Source organism: Sinocyclocheilus anshuiensis, unplaced genomic scaffold, assembly GCF_001515605.1.
Source record: "Sinocyclocheilus anshuiensis isolate Anshui unplaced genomic scaffold, SAMN03320099.WGS_v1.1 scaffold50, whole genome shotgun sequence".
Classification (NCBI taxonomy): Eukaryota; Metazoa; Chordata; class Actinopteri; order Cypriniformes; family Cyprinidae; genus Sinocyclocheilus; species Sinocyclocheilus anshuiensis.
In genome coordinates, this window is record NW_015542382.1 from 1367517 (window position 1) to 1387355 (window position 19839).

The 19839-nt window shown below is 33.7% G+C and overlaps 2 protein-coding genes across 2 annotated transcripts; one reads left to right on the forward strand and one right to left on the reverse strand.

Moving 5' to 3' along the window:
* Positions 1-970: 970 nt before the first annotated feature.
* Positions 971-1881, reverse strand: spink4 (serine peptidase inhibitor, Kazal type 4). The gene is made up of 4 exons (XM_016491871.1): positions 1818-1881; positions 1567-1598; positions 1159-1271; positions 971-1071 (listed from the first exon to the last, which is right to left on the reverse strand). Exons 1-4 carry the CDS (start codon positions 1864-1866, stop codon positions 1026-1028), a joined length of 240 nt encoding a protein of 79 aa, XP_016347357.1. The 5' UTR covers positions 1867-1881; the 3' UTR covers positions 971-1025.
* A 4245-nt stretch (positions 1882-6126) lies between these two features.
* On the forward strand, positions 6127-18122 carry mttp (microsomal triglyceride transfer protein). The gene is made up of 18 exons (XM_016491755.1): positions 6127-6379; positions 7417-7604; positions 8524-8667; positions 8777-8884; positions 8967-9083; positions 9175-9314; positions 9396-9546; positions 9819-9976; positions 10275-10443; positions 10731-10838; positions 11531-11743; positions 11833-12044; positions 12161-12258; positions 13285-13406; positions 13513-13740; positions 15113-15237; positions 17512-17682; positions 17790-18122. Exons 1-18 carry the CDS (start codon positions 6319-6321, stop codon positions 17935-17937), a joined length of 2661 nt encoding a protein of 886 aa, XP_016347241.1. The 5' UTR covers positions 6127-6318; the 3' UTR covers positions 17938-18122.
* Positions 18123-19839: the final 1717 nt, after the last annotated feature.

The window sequence follows — 19839 nt, forward strand, 5'->3', positions numbered from 1 at the left end:
TAATTTGTTGGAGGAATTTTTTTTTTTTACCTTTGTGGAAAAACATTAAAAGAAAAAAAAAGAAATAAATGTAAAGAAAAAAACTTAACCCTTTCTTGTGGCTGTATGTAAAATAGTGTGTATTTTAGCATTTCTTTTAGTGCAGTGGACCTTTGACTTATTGCTAATTTTGTGGTTATCATTAAAAGAAAAACATAAAAAGGAGAAAAAATGTTACTTAAAACGAATACATGTTAACTAAAATAAACTAACATATATATATTTAAAAAACTAGTGCTGTCAAACGATTAATCGCATCCAAAATAAAAGTTTTTGTTTACATAATATATGTATGCGTACTGTGTATATTTATTATGTATATATAAATACACACACATACAGTATATATTTTGAAAATATTTACATGTATTTACATGACTATATTTATATTCATATAATTTATATTATAAATTAATATATTTAGTATATAAACATAACATATTTTTCTGAAATATATACATGTATTTGTGTGTATTTATATGTACATAATAAATATACACAGTACGCATACATATATTATGTAAACAAAAACTTTTATTTTGGATGCGATTAATCATGATTAATCATTTGACAGCACTCAAAAAAAAAACAGCTAGCTTCTCATTTTTGTTTAGTTTAATTTGAAATACTAAAATAAGTCAAATGAAATAAACTAAAATAAATAAATAAAATGTAATGAAAAAAATATGGACATATTTTAAAAAGGAAAAACTACTAAATGTGATGAAAATAACAAAATTGCTAAAATTAAGTTTTAAAACTAAGTTCCAAAAACTAAAAGTGAAAACAAAAACTATATAAAATAAACTAATTCAAAACATTAACAAACTAATAGTATATCAATGATACTAAAATAAAACAGATGATAAAAAGCATACGTCTAAAGCCAGAGAGACTTTGAGTGTTGAAGAAACGAAACAGAGATTCCATTTCAGATGCTTTAATTTGGCCACAGATCTTAACGATCCTGTATGTTGTGCAGGAGCTCAGCAGTCACCATCTCTTGTGATTAAAATGTCAGATTTGGTTTTCCTGAAAAAGACACACAAATGCTATAATTTCATAAATAAAAGTAATGAATGTACTCCAGCTGTCAGTGTGTACGTTTATGTGACCTACAGTCTTTCCACACACAGTAAGCACTCGTTGGCATAGCTGTTCCCATCGCTGCCGCACACAGGTGCGAAGTTCATGGGACACGCGTGGATCTCGGCCATCTCAGCGCACACAGGCTACATAACACACACATACACAGAAACAGCAGGTAAAATAAGTATTGAACACGTCACTATTTTTCTCAGTAAATGTATTTCTAAAGGTGCTGTTGACTTGAAATTTTCACCAGATGTTGGTATCAACCCAAGTAATCCATAGATACAAAGAAAACAATACAAATAAGTTCAGAAATTAAGTTTATGAACTTATTTTACCCACTGTATGTGGCATTGCATAACAATAATTTTATCCTCTAAAAGTTAAATGAACAAAAAAATCATTCACAGAGAACAAAAAAAAAATCCTCCATACCTTTCGGGATGAGCCGGGTTTTCCTTGTGCCCCTGAAACAAAAGTGAACTGTTTTAGATATTTCTTTGTGATAGAAGAGGTTAAACCTGTTTCTTGTTTTTTTTAAAGCTCTTACGTCATTTTTACAGTACACAGAACAGCAATGAAGATGTTAACTCTGTTTTACACACCTCAAGCTTTAGGTGTTTACAAACAAAGACATGAAGTGATTAATATTAATGAACAGTCATCAGGGTCTAGGTTTACTGTACCTGAAGTGAGCAGCAGAAACAGGCCGAAGAGAAGCACTCTTATAGACATACTGACACAGAATGAGCTCTGCAGTGCTCACATGACTTTATATGACCGCAATGAAGTGTGTGTGGGAATTCCAACACTTGAACACACACACACACACATAAACAGATTCCCACCTCTCAAAGTACACCTCACATAAGATAAGACAGTTTAGTGCAGAACTTCTTGGAGTGTAAAGAATGTTATATGTACTCGTCTCTGATGTCATTTTATTTGTGATCAGTTTTAGTATTGGTGGTTGAACTATAAACAGTACAGTATGAACAGGGGATGGGAATGTTTGCCAGACCAATATCCTTCTCATTCATACTTGACATTTTTGTTTAGTTGATATAATGAGCAACATAATATTTTCATATTTTCCCCCGTAAATATCTGATGAGGAGTTGTCTGATATATTATGTGAATTTAATTTTTTTAAGTATTATTTGTAGGCTATTAGTGTATTAAATTGGCTTGACTTTCTCCACTGACAACAACAACAGTATTAGTATAAATAAATAAAACTGGTCAAAATAAATAAAACTAGTGGTCAAAAACTTAGAATAAGTTATACAGTATATATTGCGCGCGCACACACACACACACACACACACACACACACACATTCAAAACAACCCAACCGCTGGGTCAAAACAACCCAATAGCTGGGTTTGTCCCTTTTTAACCCAGCGCTGGGTTATATTTAACCCAGCATTTTTTAGAGTGTATATATGTGTGTGTGTGTGTGTATGTATGTGTGTGTGTTTAACGACTCTTTTGATCACCAAGGCTCCATTTATTTTATCAAAAATACAGTCATTATATTAATATATTCATTATAATATAGAAGTTGTTCTGTTTTTTTTTTAATTTTATTTTGCAAGCCATAAAAAAAGAAAAAAATTTCCTGAAACTAACAAATGTTAACTGAAATGAAATAAAACACGAAATAACTTAAACATTTTATTTCAGCTAGCTTCTCATTTTTGTTTAGTTTAACTTAATGAAAAAAAAAATGTTACGAAAAATATATAGACATATTTTTAAAATGAAAAACTACAGTACAAATGTTTCCTCCACAAAGAAAAGGTATGATGGCAGTGAGTTTTTCTTTTTCTTTCTGTCCCTCATCTGTAAGGGGTTTGAATGTTGGGATGGGGATGTTCTGTAAAATAAAATAAAAAAATAAAAAAATCATAAATAAAACATTTCCAAAAAAAAGAAAAACTACTAAATATGATGAAAATAACAAAACTGGTCAAATTAAGTTCCAAAACCTAAAAACTAGTAGACACAAAATCTATATATAAAACTTTGTTATCTTTGTAATCATTTTAATAAAACTGTCACTTATATCAAAGCATAGGTTGATACAGTACAAGTGATCAATAAGTTGAATTAAGTTTATATTGAATGTTATACAGTAAGTAGACTTTATTGAAATTGTTAATAGGAAAAAGAAGATTGTCTCCATCTACAGGCTAAAACAGGTCTGTGCAGGTGGATTTAATGAATTTACTGTGTATGACAATCAACCACTCATAAACCACAATATTATTAATTTTAATACTTACATGAATATAACGTTACAACAACATTCTTATGTGCTATAGTATTACAAACACAGTTCAGGGATTGCAGTGCTTATTGACATGTCACTAGGGGTCACTTTATAGTGCACTTAACAACCTCATAATGTCAGTACCAGATAATATGTAGAAATTCACTTGATTTAGTGGTCTCTTGGTTTGATAATGAAAATTAGAAGGAAAACACATTGTTATGTTCTTAAGAGGTTACCTAAAGCTTATCAAAATGATCATTAGGAGGTTAATGATTACAAGTATTATGCTTATAATAGGCGAGGTGACACCTGAAGCTCTGGTGCGACAGTGGAAATAAAAAAACAACAAAGAAAAAAAAGAAACATTGAAACTCAACTAAGACCAAATGTTTTCTCAAAGCCTTTTTTCAAAATTGTACTTAAAGTAATAGAAAATGCATATATATATAATAAGTATCGCTTTTTATTTCTCCTCTTTCCTACTACTTGTTTCACTTCTGTTTCAGTTTTTTTATAACCATTTCTTACTATGTGTCAGTAAGTTGTTGTTATTTTAGCATGTGTGTTTGGCTCAGTGTTATTTTTTTAGGATTACTGATAAACTAATGTAGTTTGATTTGTATTAGTTATTTTAGTTTTAGTTACAGTTGTAGTAATGTTGTCATTTTATTAGTTTTTTATTATGTCTATAGGTTTTTTATTAAGTTTTAGTTTTATTTCATTTGAGTTATTTCAGTACTTCAACATACAAAATGGATTATATATATGAGGATTTATTTAATTAATTATTATTAATTTTATATTTTAATATAATTTATTTATTTATCATTTTTATATAAAAATGATCATTTTTATAGCCGTTTTTAATTATCCATGATGTTCTACGTATCATGGTATTGATCAGATAGGCCTACATTTACCAAAATAATATAACTCATTCCAGAACATTCACAGTATAGTTGTGGAATCTAATATATGTTTGTGTAAAACGTCCTTAAGTGCAGAATATTTAGTAGTTAGTTGGTTAAACTCAGTAATCTGATCACTTCCTGACAGTGGTTTCGTTATGGGAAAGCATCGAAGATAAGCAGCATCAACACCATGGCATTGTAATCACAGCTGATTCAATCAGAAGCTCTTTCTGTCTTGTCTTCAGGAGTCTCAGTGTTTGCCTGATGAGCAGAAATCTTAAACGATCACTCTTACAGGTAGCTTAGGTGCCGTATTGTAGTGCATAAGGGATTTTTCTTCTTTTAGTATAGTACATGACATGAAAGGATATGTGATTGTGTGATACTGTGAATTTTAATGCGATGAGATAATACAGCTGCAGTCTAGGTGAAAGGTAGCACAGTAAAATGAAAATGACTCTCTTACAGGTGCATATAACTGTGTATGAATGGTTACGTACACGTGCAATCATGCCATGCATCAAAGATCATCGACCACATCATCCACATAACTGATCCATTATCCAGTTTCTTATTGGTTGTCCAAACATGAGTCTCAGTGAAATTGTCAAAAGGATTGGCTGTTTTAAACATACACATAAAGAGAGACAGAGAGAGTTATTATAGTTAACTAAAAATAAAAATAAAATAAAATAGGCTATAAAAACATAAACTTTATTTCAGCTAGTTGTCAAGGCAACATGTTTTTTTCATTTTTTCATTTCATGTTTATCCTGATGTACTAAAATAAATCAAATTAAACCATTAGTAAAAATATAATTCAATAAATTAAATTAAAATCATGAAAACAAACATTTTAAAAAACGAAAATGACAAATACACAATCTACTGTCTGAAAACAGAATAAATTAAAAATAAAAATGATTAATAAAGTTATTAAAGATAATAAAGATAAAGTTTCAAAATATTAATAATAACTAGTATCTCAGTGACACTAAAATAACTCTGATATATATTCTGTATTGATTTTTTTTTTCAGGTGTTTTACCCGAGAACTTCTAATTTACTTTGAATTGTCACTTTAAAATATTCATATAGGCCTATATATATATACTGTGTGCGTGTGTGTGTGTGTGTGTGTACTGGTTTATATATCCTGGTGAGGACTTAAACCTGACTACACCCAGACTCATGGGTGTGTGAAAATGCAGTTAAAAATAGGTTAAAAAAATTCTGAAAATACATAAACGTTTTTTAAAAAAAGCCTGAAACGAATACAAAAACTAAATTTCAAGTATAATTTTCAAAGAAGTTTTAACTGCGACCTCATTTCTTTCTATAATAATATAATCAGTGTTGGGAAGGTTACTTTGGAAATGTAATAGGTTACAGATTACAAGTTACCCTACTTAAAATGTTGTAATCGTTAACATTTTCATAAGTAACTAATTTAATTACACATTTTTTCTTAGTAACTGTAACTGATTACAGTTACATTTATTTTGTAATTAAATTACGTAACGCTGTTACATGTAACTAGTTACTCCCCAACACTGAATATAATATAATATAATTAATATAATATAATATAATGTGGTTGAGTAAAACAAAATAAATTCGCTAATCCTGTCATGAAGGATGCGGTAGGCCTAATCTCGTTTGATCATTATTAATGACAGAAACTCCCCTGTATTTTCTGTCAATGAGCGCTGATTGATGCGCTCTACCGGCGGGATTCTATCATGCCGACCCTGCTATAAAAATCAAACCCCGTCTCTGAGGAGCGTTTATTCACCAAATCTCGCCGAGCTCTGACTGCCGGTTAATTATTAGCCGTTATCTCGTAGGCTACTTAGTACCGGAGCGTGGAGTTTGGAGTCTGAACCTCAAATCCAGATAAACACAGAGCGAGAGAGAGAGAAAGAAAGCTGAAGGATCAGGCAGCCATCCTTTCTCTGGCCTGCAGACCTTTAACGCGCACAGAACAGCGAGCCAAACATGCTGCGGCTTGCTGGACTTTTACTATGTGTCACCTCCTTTTTAAGTACCTCATCCCTTGGTAAGTGATTTTTTTTTTAAGTCTGAAGACATAAAATTAAATGTAAAAAAAAAGGCTATATGTTTGCTTGTTGGTTAAAACTAGCAAATGTTCTCAAGTTTTCAGATTTGAGATTTCAATTAATTTCAATATTATATTGATTTAAGGGTTTATGCAGTTCACTGAAGTCCCTAGAATAGTAATTTTGAGAGCATTTAATAATCATGTGGTTAGTCACACCTTTCATTCATTCTGTGCCCAGATTCATCTAATCATTACAATCATCAGTATAGGCAATCATTTCTGAAATATTTTTGTGGCGTTTTTATTCTTTCTATATTACATATATGTAAATATAAATATAAAATTTAATTTATTTTTTTTAATTTGTTTTAGAAGGGTCAAATCAGGGCATAATCTCTGTATCAGTAGATGTGATGCAATCTGAGTGTGACACGTCAGTGTTTTCAGGACAAGGCTGAACTGTGCTGGCAGAGGGGTTTTGCAGAGATACTGTTTATCAACCACTTTATGAATCAACAATCCTTAAACCACAAAATGCACAAAAGTTACCTTGAATGATTCTGACTCATTTCAAACTTTTAAGACAAAAGAAATTTAGTTACAAACATGATCCATATATGATGATTAGAGAATTAATAGCTCATAGTACACTGTTATCTGAGACCCACCTACAGTACAATTACAGATAGGACTACATTCCTTTTCCTTCTGTATTACCTTCAATGAAAGGCTATGGACTTCCTCTGCAGTGATTTCTTTTTCCTGTAGCTTTCTCTTGAACAAATTATTTCTTGTGGATGTAAATTCTTTGGAATAAAACAGTAGATTCAATTCAGACTTCAGGTAGAGTAAGTGTTTCCACCAGCTCCATTACTGGATTTAAATCTGTGTGATTTTTAGGAGATGGTCAATCCACTTCCTGCCTCTCTAATTTCACATTCCTCCCTTGTCCAGCTGTCTCTTACATGCCACTGACTGAAAATCGGATGAAGATCTAGAATGTGTCACAGCATGACATTTTTGTGTTTTTTCAGGTGCGATTGCTGGGCCTCGGCTGGATAATGACAAACTCTACAGATATAGCTACAGCACTGAGGTCGGGCTGAACAGGCCGACGGGATCCACTAGGGGGAACACTGGATTCAGGATTAGCAGTGATGTGGACATCAGCCTGGTCTGGAGGAACCCACAGATCCAGGATGAACAGCTACTTCGATTGCAGGTATAGGGGAGAACTTTAGTGGTATTTTTTATTAATTTATTTTTTGATTGCATACCCTTGTAAGAAGGTGCGCTTATATTGAATGCACTTGTAGTGTACTTCAAATTTTAAAAGTGCATTCAAAAAACTGTACTGGCATATAATATAATATAATAAAAAGTTCACATTTTAAAGTAAATTTTTGTCATGCTGTAAAAAGAACACATTTTGATGTGTTGACTAACATTTAAATCACATGTATTTTTAACTGTAGTTTTCTGTAACTGTATCATTAAAAATCTTTATCATTAAAAATAAAAAAAAAGTTAATAAATTGCAGCTTCTTGACAAATGTTGAAATTATAAACATACTTATAAACATGGCATACGAGTTAATATACAAGTATATTAAAGTTAACATTACCATAAATGCATAGCAGTGGCAGTACACTGAAAGCACAAATTCATAGACGATAGACGTAATTATGAAATTACATAAAAAGATGTATATGTAGATGTAAGTTCTACTTGTGTGTCAAAAAAAGGACTTTTAAGTTGAATTGCATATAATAACAAAAAACAATATCAAATTTATCTAATTAAGTGTCTGAATTCTATATATATTTTTAAAGTATATTAGTTCTGTAATTAGTAGTCTTGTTAATTTTGTTAACTTTTTTAATGCTTTGAGTTCATTTTTATATATTCCGTTTTCAAGTTTTAGCACTTTTGTTGTGTTTTGTCTTTTTTTTTAAATATACTTTTTTAAGTTTCAGTTTTAGTTTACTTATTTTCAGTTGTTTTAGTGCTTCAAATGAACAGACATCAGAAATCATTTTAAGTTAATGTTTATTTAATTTCAAGTGATGATGATAACCCTTGATATGATAACCCTAATGATAACCCTTGTGCAAATCACCTTCTCCTGTCCTGTTCTCAGATTTCAAATGTTCAAGTTGAAAGTGCTGGAAAGCGCTCCCGCAAAAACAACATCTTCCACGGCAGCTCAGCAGAAAGTATTCTGGGTAAAGTCAGGCTTGAGGCACTTCAGAGGCCCTTCATGGTGCTGTGGAAGATGGGCAAGGTAATAAACATTTCATTATGTATCATAAAAATGTGTTTCATATTCATTTTAGTTTTGAATTTTTTTATATATTCCATAGTGATTTGACATTTTGTGTGATTTTACTTAGATCAGAAGCCTGTATGCCCATAAGGCGGAGCCTGCTACCATCAAAAACTTGAAGAGGGGTGTGGCCAGTATGCTAATGATGCAGCTAAAGTCCGGGAAGATGTCAGAGGTTAAGATTATTACAATTCTCCATTGAAGTGTTTAAAGTATGTAAGTTTTTCTAAGTTAAATACTCTATCTGTAATCTGCAGGCTGATGCTTCAGGGAAATGTTTAGTTGAGTACAAAGCCACCAAAGATCAGGTGATCCGTACAAAACACTTGGATACTTGCAAAACACAAGAGATGGGATTCACTACACACAGCCCAGTAAGACAAAAACTAATTTTCTCCTCTTGCCTCATGCATTTATACACAATTCCTGGCACTTTTTATTGACCTTTCCTCTCTTCCCCTTTAGGTATTGGGCATCAGTGGGAAGTCTACTTCTGAAACAGTAATCACTCTGGAGAATGGCATCATTAAGTATGCTGATGTTGAGGAAACACACATTTTGTCCATCAATGCTCGTCAAAAAGCTGCAGCTAAAGTCCTGTCCAGGTACCAAAGAAATGTGAAAACAAATCACTTAATTAAATCAAGTAATAGAATGAAATTAAAGTATCTTCTCATTTCCAACAGGCAGTCATTGACGCTTAAAAAGATTGAGGTTGGCCCAACAGAAGGAGCGGGTAAAGATGTCGCAAGTGTGGTGAAGTCTCTGGATGACAAACACATGTCTGTTGGAGTCATGGTGGAGAAAGTTAAAACCAAATGCAAGGGATGCCCCAATGTGAGTTACTATGCTTTTCTTTTACCAACTTTTGTGTTTGTGCTTATGAATCTGATGTGAAACCATTATTTCACTTAAAAATGAAAACCCTGTTTACTCAGCTTACACTGAACAAAAAATGGTGTTGAAATTTTACAAATAATTACAACAAAACTACACGTTGAATGAAACAAAAAATTTTTTATCACCCTTTAAAAGTTTGCGAAATATGTTTTTAAGCATGTGTTTATATTTATACTAATTGTATATTGTATTGTTTTGGTGTACAATAGCTAATGGACACATGGAAAGCGGTGAGATCTCAGCTGGAGCCAGAATCACTCTCTAAAGCAGAAGGCCCAAGGAGCTTCCTCGCACTCTTACACAGCCTGCGCAAAGCCAGCAAGTCAGAGATCCTGACTGTCCTGCGCAACTGCAGTAAGACTGTACTGTAAGAACAAACTCCTCATTGTGCTTCTCTATTTCTCATTTGTACACATTATTAGAGTCAAGCTACTCTTTTTAATTAGCTACAGTAGCTAGTTACACTACAGATTTCCCATTTAAAGAACACAAAAGAAGGTTTTGAACCTCGGTTTTGCTGTTCTTTTAAACATTCTATTCATCAAATAATCATGAAAGACAGGTATCAAAGTTTCCACGAAAAATATTAAGCAGCACAACTGTTTTCACCAATAATAAACACAGCCTTAAGCCTTCCAGTTTACACCGTTTCTCTGTCTTTCTAGGCCTCAGCTGGTGGATGCAGTAACATCAGCTCAGACTCCATCTTCTCACTCAGCCATTCTGGAGTTCCTGGACTTCAGTAAGAAGGAAGGTTTAGTGCTGCAGGAGCGCTTTCTGTACGCATGTGGCTTTGCCTCTCACCCAACAGAGACCATGCTGCAGTCCCTGCTGGTAAGAGAACTGCAATACTGCAATCACACATGCACTTAGGGCCTCTCCGCTGTGAATGTTAATCTTACAAAGATGTACTGTGGAAGTAAGATGGTATTTCATATACAGGTATATTTGTGTGTGTGTGTGTGTGTGTGTGTGTGTGTAAATATATATATATATATATATACATACACACACATACACGTACACATTGGTGACACTATGGTGCAAAAGTTACACATTTCACCTTAGATTTTCATAATTTTCATTCATCATTCTAATTTATGTGGCTTGTTCCCCCATAGGATTTGGCTCAAAGAAAGATTGGTAGTACAGAAATCAAAGAGTCAATTTTGATTATCATGGGAGCTTTGCTCAGGAAACTCTGTCTGAAAGGAGCATGTGAACTACCGGTGAGTCCCCACACATTGGATTATTATTTGTATTCATTATGTATTGAACAGGGACCATCAACTGTTTGATTACCTACGTTCTTTAAAATATATTTTTTTGTGTTTAACAGAACAAGCAAAGTCAAACAGGTTTGGAACAAATCCAAAGTTCTGTTATGAAACTCTATGTGGCGCAGTCCAATAGGTCAAACTGAATCTGACATAATGACATCATTATCACATGCCACAGCTGATTGGTTCTTTTTGTATCAGCAGCCAATGAGCTTGCTGCTCAACATTCAAATACTTGATTAGTGCTTGCTGTAGCAGTTGCAGCACGCTTCAGAAACCCTCCACCTTCCCCAGCTCCACCTGTATAGATCTGCTATGGGGAGATTTATGTATGCTATATATGGGGGTTATTTCATATATGTTATATGTGCAGCAGCAGTACATGCTCACAGCAGCATGTTGTGGATGTTGCTCTGCTGCAGCAGCGTAGCAGATCTATTCCGCCAAGACCACCTCTACACATTAACATTGTCATGTACATACATTATCATGCTAAACCCTCCGAGAGTTGTCATTATTGAACTTGAGGGAGAGCAAATGATGACAGAATTTTCATTTTTGGCTGAACAGTCCCTTTTAAGTGAATCAAATTGTGTTTAGTAATTCAAGCTGACTGTGTTTCTTCTGTGTTTGATGTGTAGACAGTGTTTAAGGTGAAAGAGATGCTGTTGGCAGGGCCTGACAGCACTCAGATGGAGTCCGAAGTTCTGATGTACCTGCTAGCACTGAAGAACGCTCTTCTGCCGGAGGGTGTTCCTGTTCTAGCCAAATATGCTGAGTCTGAGGTGGGAGCGTTTAGCACCATTGCCATTACAGCGCTGCAGAGATACGACCCTCAGCTGATCACACCAGAGGTAAATTATCAATCCCCCATCACCTAGAGGGGCACAAAAAAACAATTCTTCAGCTACTCTTCAAAATATTTAACACTCTATTTCCACAGGTGAAAAAGACACTGAACCGCATATACCATCAGAACAAGCGTATTTATGAGAAGAACGTTCGTGCCGCAGCAGCTGATGTGATTATGAGCAGTAGTCCGTCCTATATGGAAGTGAAGAATCTTCTACACTCCATTGGACACCTGCCACATGAGATGAACAAATACATGCTGTCTAAAGTCCAGGACATATTACGCTTTGAGATGCCAGCCTGGTGGGTCTCACATTTACTAATCACATTCTCTAATAACTCTAAATAAACAAATGTTTTCTTCTTAATGATTTTCTGTGTGGCACTTGTGTGACAGAAGTCATATGTCTGGTTTACAGTAAATTGGTACGACAAGTGATGAAGGACATGGTTTCCCACAACTATGACAGATTCTCAAAGACTGGGTCATCCTCTGCTTTTTCAGGCTTCATGGCACGTAAGTGAGCTCATGTTCACTACTGCTCTTTAAACTTAAATCTGTGGCACTATTATTTTTATATAAAGCTGCCTGATACAAAGTCTGCATAGAGGTTTTGCAAATATATATTATTAGAGACATTCCATTTCATTGGTTCACACTATGAAAAAAAAGTAAAAAAAAAATAATAATGTTTTTCTAAGCAATTTTTACCTGGTGAATGATAAACCAGCTAACATTATATAAATAAATAGCTCAGTTACATTAATATCTAAACATTCTAATATACACTAATATAATAACATAATATATGCTATACATTCAAATGTTTGGGATCAGTAAGATTTGTAGACTTGTAGTATTTTTGAATGAAGTCTCTTATGCTCACCAAGGCTGCATGTATTTGATCAAAATTACAGTAAAAAAACAGTAATATTGTGAAATATGATTACAATTTAAAATAACTGTTTTCTATTTTAATATATTTTCAAATTAATTTAAATTAAATTAAAAAAGTAATTTATTCCTGTGATGATAAAGCTGGATTTTCAGCATCATTACTACAGACTTAAGTGTCACATGATCCTTCATAAATCATTCTAATATGCTGATTTGCTGTTCAAGAAACATTAGATACTTATTATTATCAGTGTTAAGCTGTTCAATATTTTTGTGGAAATTGTGATACATTTTTTTCAGGATTCTTTGATGAACAAAGTCCAAAAGAACAACATTAATTTAAAATATGAATATTTGATAACATTTTAAATGTCTTACTGTCATTTTGCTCAATAATAATAATAAAACTACTTTTGAACAGTACTGTATACCACAATGTCTTTGAGACTTAATTTAAAATAGGAATATTGTATAACTTTATAAATGTCTTACTGTAATTTTGCTGAATAATAATAATTAAAAAACTACTTTTGAACAGTACTGTATACCACAATGTCTTTGAGACTTAGGCCAATAAGCAACCACTTTGGCTCTTAGACCTACACTTGACTTGTAGGAGTGTCTGAATTTTCTATCTTTAAACAGGAACTGCTGATGTCACTTGCACCTACAATTTGGACATCCTGTACTCTGGCTCTGGCGTATTGAGGAGAAGCAACATGAACATTTATGGTCAGAGCAACAATGCCTTCCTTCATGGCCTTCAGGTACCGTCGTCATTACCACAACACAGTGTTGTACAGCAGATTCCATAAACATGCATTGTGTGTCCTGACATTGATTGTTCTTTGTGTCTGTCATGCTGTATTTCAGGTGACAATTGAAGCACAGGGTCTAGAGTCTCTAATTGCAGCCACGCCGGATGAAGGAGAAGAAGAACTGGAGTCTTTTGCTGGAATGTCTGCTCTGCTGTTCGATGTGCAGCTCCGGCCAGTGACCTTCTTCAAGGGCTACAGTGACCTGATGTCCAAGATGTTCTCCATATCTGGAGATCCAATCAGTGTGGTGAAGGGCCTTATTCTGCTGACAGACCACTCACAGGTATGACATTCACCTCAATGTACACTTTATATTATTTATGTTATTAAAAACACTATATATATATTATTTTTAATATTACATGGAAATAACATGGCTATAATTTCAAATAAATGCTGTTCTCTTGAACTTTCCATTCATCAAATAAACCTGAAAAAATATATTAAGCAGCACAACTCATTGATTGTTTTTAACATTGATAATAGGAATTTTTTCTTGAGCAGCAAATCAGCATAATAGAATGATTTCTGAAGGATCATGTGACACTCAGACTGGAATAATGATGCTGAAAATTCAGCTTTGCCATCACAGGAATAAATAACATAGAAAACAGTTGTTTTAAATTATAATAATATTTCACAATATTACTGTTTTTACGGTAATTCTGATTATTCTTGGGATGCATAAGAGACATTTAAATTATTCAAAAACCACAAACATTTGAACACTCGCTAGTGTATACTGTTACAATATATTACCATTTAAAAACATCAAATATAAATACACTATATGGGCAAAAGTATTGGGACACCCCCTTCTAATGAACAGGTTTGACTACTTTAGTAATTTCCATGAGTACAAATCTTAATGTTTAAGCATATAATGATATTCTAGAGAATTGTGTGCTTCTATTTTTATAGCAACAGTTTGGACAGGACCCTTTTCAATTCTAACATGATGACAGTGCCTCTGTTCATAAGGCAAGGTTCAAAAAGAAATGCTTGATTCAGTCGGTGTGGAAGAACCTGACTTGTCTGCAGAAAGCAAAGTCCTAATCCCACCTGAGCACCTCCGTTGTGACTTTAAATGTAGACCTTGAGCCAAAAACTCATCACCAAACACCAATGACTTGTACATACACTTTATGGAAAAAACATACAATTTTTAAATACATGAATTATGTTTCCATCTTTGTTGCCACAGTTTTGGAAGTTACCTTTTCTGTTCTAAAGAAGGGGGTGTCCCAAAACCTTTGTCCATACAAGTCATTGGTGTTTGGTGATGAGTTTATGGGTCAAGGTCTGCATTTAAAGTCACACCAGAGGTGTTCAGCTGGGATTAGGACTTTGCTTTCTGCAGACCAGTCAAGTTCTTCCACACTGACTGAATCAATCTTTTTTTTTTAAACCTTGCCTTATACACAGAGGCATTGTCGTGTTAGAATAGAAAAGGGTCCTGTTCAAACTATTGGTATAAAATTAGAAGCACACAATTCCCTAGAATATAATTTTATGCTTAAACACTAAAATTTGTACTCATGAAAATTACTAAATAAGTCAAACCTGTTCATTAGAAGGGGGTGTCCCAATACTTTTGTCCATATAGTGTATTTTCTTTTTGATGTATTAAAAAATCTTGCTTGCTTTCTTTGAAGGTGATTCCTCTACAGTCTGGTCTAAGAGCCAGTGCTGAGTTCCAAGGTGGTCTGGCCATCGATATCTCTGGAGGGATGGAGTTCAGCTTGTGGTACAGAGAGTCTAAGACGAGCATCAACAACAGGTAGATCTTTTAAAACTCCTTATATGGGGATGATGTCGTGAATTCAGATATAGATCCGATCCAATTAAAACGACAGCCCATGATATCCTAATGGAAGGCATTTCACCCTTGGTTGCTTTGGATGCAATGATGGATTTGTTAAAATCGACCACTTAAATTGCTTATTTAGAAACCATTGCCAGAGGTTTTTCTTCACTAGGTTTTCCAAATTACAGTAAATACGATGCCGTTGCACCTTATTATAACATCATTAAGCCTTCAGAGAGATTCGATGCTAATCCACATCTTTAGCCACAACTGCACCTGCTTGCTTACTATTAGTTTGTGGATGAAAGCAATGGCAACTCAGCTAAAATGAGACAGGCGGGAAATGAGGGCAATGGAAAGATGCTGTGGTAGGAGTAAACGATCAGGTGTTGAGGGTCAAATTAGGTTATGATATCGATTGTGAGAAACCGAATCCTCTCAGGGAGAGATTTCTGATCTTTACATTTTACTTTACTTTTAGCACTGTGGGTTTGCTGTGTTCTTTGTGTGATGATGGGTATTTCTGGGTGGCATCTGGTTTTCTACATCTGCCAGCCCTCAGGATAGGCAGGGGCAGGTGTATGGATCAGGGCAGTAGGCTTTACCTTCTCTGAAAACACACACACACACACACACACACACACACACACACAAAAAGACAAAAAACAGGGCACACAAGTTATGCAACCCTTTAAAAACTTGTGTGACGGCTTAAAAATGTGCATACTACCTCAAAGTCTAGGGTGAAATTGAGTGAGTAGTTCACTGGTTTCTATTACTTTCCATATGATTTGTATAAAACAAGTTTCTACTAAGATATTTGTCTTATTTTTAATAGAGGTTTTTGTATTACTAAAGATGAATAGCTTAATAGCAGAACAAACAAAGACTCATTGACAGACAGACAACCTAATACGTAAACACATATGTGTGTGTGTGAGCACACAGAAGCGGGGAAAACCGATAGAAAGATAGTTACGCACACAGACGCACATAGTCTGACACAAGTGGGATATGTTTAGAAACGAAATAAACCACAGCTCTCTCGGGCGCACAAGATTAGCATGCCTCTACTCAGCCCACTCATCACGGGCAGCCATGCTGAATAGATCATTTAAGGTGGAGGTTGAAAGCATGGAACCAGACAGTCTCATGTGATATGTGAGCCTAAACACCAAAACTGACTCAGCAGAGCCCCTGAGAAAGAGACTATGGCAATAAATCTCTATCTTAAGTTGTTCTCTGCAGCATGTGTTGTAGGTAGAATGAGCGTAAACATCTTGATATAAAAAAGCTAAAAATAAAGTTGAGACAGAGTTTAGAATCAAGTTATCATGTTATCAGCGCATCCAAAGAAAAAAAAAACCCTCCACACTTGGGGTGGAACATTTCAATTAATATTAAAAACTGAGTTGACTAATTGTAACACAAATGGTAAAAATTTGGCGTAATCAGTGAACGTAATCAGTGTTATTTTGTATACTATTGTTTATTAATATTTTGTATTAGATTAATTTTTATATTTAAATTTCTTGTCATGTTGTTTTTGTCTTCTTTTGTCTTTTAATTTTTTTTTCTATTTAGCTCCCATATTTATGTCAGTTTTAGTTTTAGTAATTGTAGTAATTTAACTTACACTTATTTTCTGTTAGCCGTCAATGCAACATTTCTCATTTTCTCAACAAGTTTTTTAAGTTTAAGCTTTTCCATCTAATATTTTATTTTATTTCAGGTTTATTTCAGTTAAGGAAAAATGTAACATTTATATTTAATCATTTAGCAGATGCTTTTATCCAAAGAGACTTACAAATGAGGAGAGTTTTAGTTAGTAATAACACTGAATCTAATTTATTTTGAATCTAAGCAACTCAAATTTTGTTTAAAATTGTTCATTATTTATTTCAGTTTTACGTATTTTATTTCATTTAGTTTCCAAGTTTTCTAAGCTTTTATTTTTATTTATTTATTTAGAGAGAGAGAGTGAATGGGACTGAAAAAAAAAACACATTTTAAAAAATTGTACTCATCTACTCTGCTTCTAAATAATCTTAATAAATTAATAAATAAAAATAGAAAATCTGCACAGAGATGCATTGATGTTCTTGAAAGCTTTTAGAACACTGAAGTAAAAAAAAAAAAAAAGTAAAAATGATTCTGACAGTGCTGAAGAAATAACTGAAGATTTACTGTGTGCTTACCGAGATGTTTTTGCGTACTTTCTAAGCTCATCCTTGACATTGTGTGCAGGGGAGCATTGGTCGTCATCGGTAATGTGACAGTGGATACAGGCTTTGTAAGTGCTGGAGTGGAAGTAGGTTTTGAGACAGAGGCCACCCTGGACTTCATCACCACCGTGCAGTTCTCGGAGTACCCCTTCCTCGTCTGCATGCAGATGGACAAAACCACTTTCCCCTTCAGGTATCTGTCAACCAATCAGATCTTAGGGCTAGAGAATGGGTTATATTCTTTTGAAAAATGTGTCAGATAAACAAAACTAACCCGTTTTTGCATCTGGTCTGCTCTAGAGAGACTGTGTCCAAGCAGGAGAAACTGCCCTCAGGACAGACATTCTCCTTAAAGAGGAGCAGAGATCAGCTGGTGCCGGGCTCAGAATTTCCTCTACACCAGGAGAACTCCAACATGTGCAAGAAAGTATTTGAACAGGCCTGGTAGACAAGCTAGGACTGCACTGGATTCTTTGGCTGGCAAACGTAAAAGGTTTTCATGCAAACAATCACATTACGTTTTGTCTGTATGTGCTGAAACCTTGAGTCAGTCAGGGAGGAAAAGGGTTGTGCACTCTTAAAAATAAAGGCTTCAACTTTTTTTTTTTTTTTAACCCTAACCCATTTTGGGTTCCCCAAAGAACTTTTAGTAAAAAAAAATAACCTTTTTTTTTTTTTTTTTTTTTTTACTTGGTGTGAAGAACATTTTAATAATCTAAAGAATCTTTTTCCACTATAAAGTGGAATAAAGAGGTTCCATAGATGTTAAAGGTTCTTGATGGAACCATGAATGCCAATAAAGGACCTTTATTTTTAAGAGTGTACTATAAGAGTCCTTACAATATGTCTAGCCCTGTTTTCTCCATTTATGAATGATTAGCACAAATTCAATTTATATTTTCATCCATTTTTATAAATAATAGGAATGTATAAAAATGTTGTCAGGATAACCAATGGCACTCTCGTCATGTGACAGAATTATTCGACCCATAAAAACAAAAGTGAAATATTTATAAATGACAACATTACAGCATTATAACAGGACTGTGTATTTGAGGTGCTACTGTGTTATTTATTTAAACAGAGGGCTTTCTGACACACTTCATCCCTCCACAGGCAGTTCATGCTGTCTGGTTTCCATGATTACACCAGATGTTTACATTCTTGAGAATATTTATGGCAGTCTTGTACATGGGAAGATAATCAACCATGAATAAAGTTGTTGTCTTTTTTTTTTGTCATCTTTTTTGGTATAAAAATCAGTGAAAGTGTTAACTTTGAATAATATAGAATATCTCTTTATCTATTACAATGTGACTATCATTTTAATGCATCTACTGAGTTTTTATTAAGCTAAAATAAGGATAAATGCAGACTATTTAACTTGGTTAGACCTTTGTCAGCATGTCTGAATTTAAAATATAGCCTATTTATATAATGAATTTACGTAAAACGTTGTTTTGAATAAATCTCAATTAAAACAAATTAAATATACACAATACACTTTGTGGGGTTTTGGAAAATGAAAGTAGATTCTTCTGTTTAATAGTCCTGAGAACACTGTAAATAATAATAATAATCCATCTACTTAAGTTCGTTGCTGCCATCAATTTTTAAGTATAATCAAATTGGCCATACAAGTCATTTTATAAAAATTGAGTTGACTCTCATAGTGGTTAAAATTAGTTGGAAATTGGTTTGATGAGTTAATGGAAACACATATGTGGCCATGGCTTATTGATCGTTTTTTTTAATTGTAATTTTTACAGTTAACAGAACAAATATAACGTTTTAAAAATATCAAAGTAAAAATAAATAGTCAGCTACTTTTTAAGGCTTCTGTTTAACTATACAGAACCTGTTTTATTACATTTCTATTTAGTTTATTGAATTCCACTTAACTTCTCAACCTTTGATGAAGATCTTTATTTAGGAGTGTAACATAAATACATTTTCATAATACAGGAAAATGCCATGCTGGCATTGTCCTTTGACCCATGTTCTTTGACCTGCCGTTTGAGAGAGTGTTTTATTGGCCAAAATCATGTAAAGTCATTACAGTCATTAGTAATTAGATATCAAGTTGATATCACAGACTGTAAAGTTTGATATGAATAAACGTTAAAATACGTCATTTTAAAAGGGCACCCTAGCTTTTAGCTGCCCTCAGTAATAGACATGAACTAAAAACTCCCATTCTGATTTCATTTGCTCTTCATTTATAATTCAATGCTGAAAAGTGTGTTAATAACAGGCGCTTTTTTACAAAAACTTACTTCGTATAAACACAATAGTTGGAGTTCCGCTTGGTGGAGGTTGTCAACGGAAAACCAACAACTGTGCTCTCGTG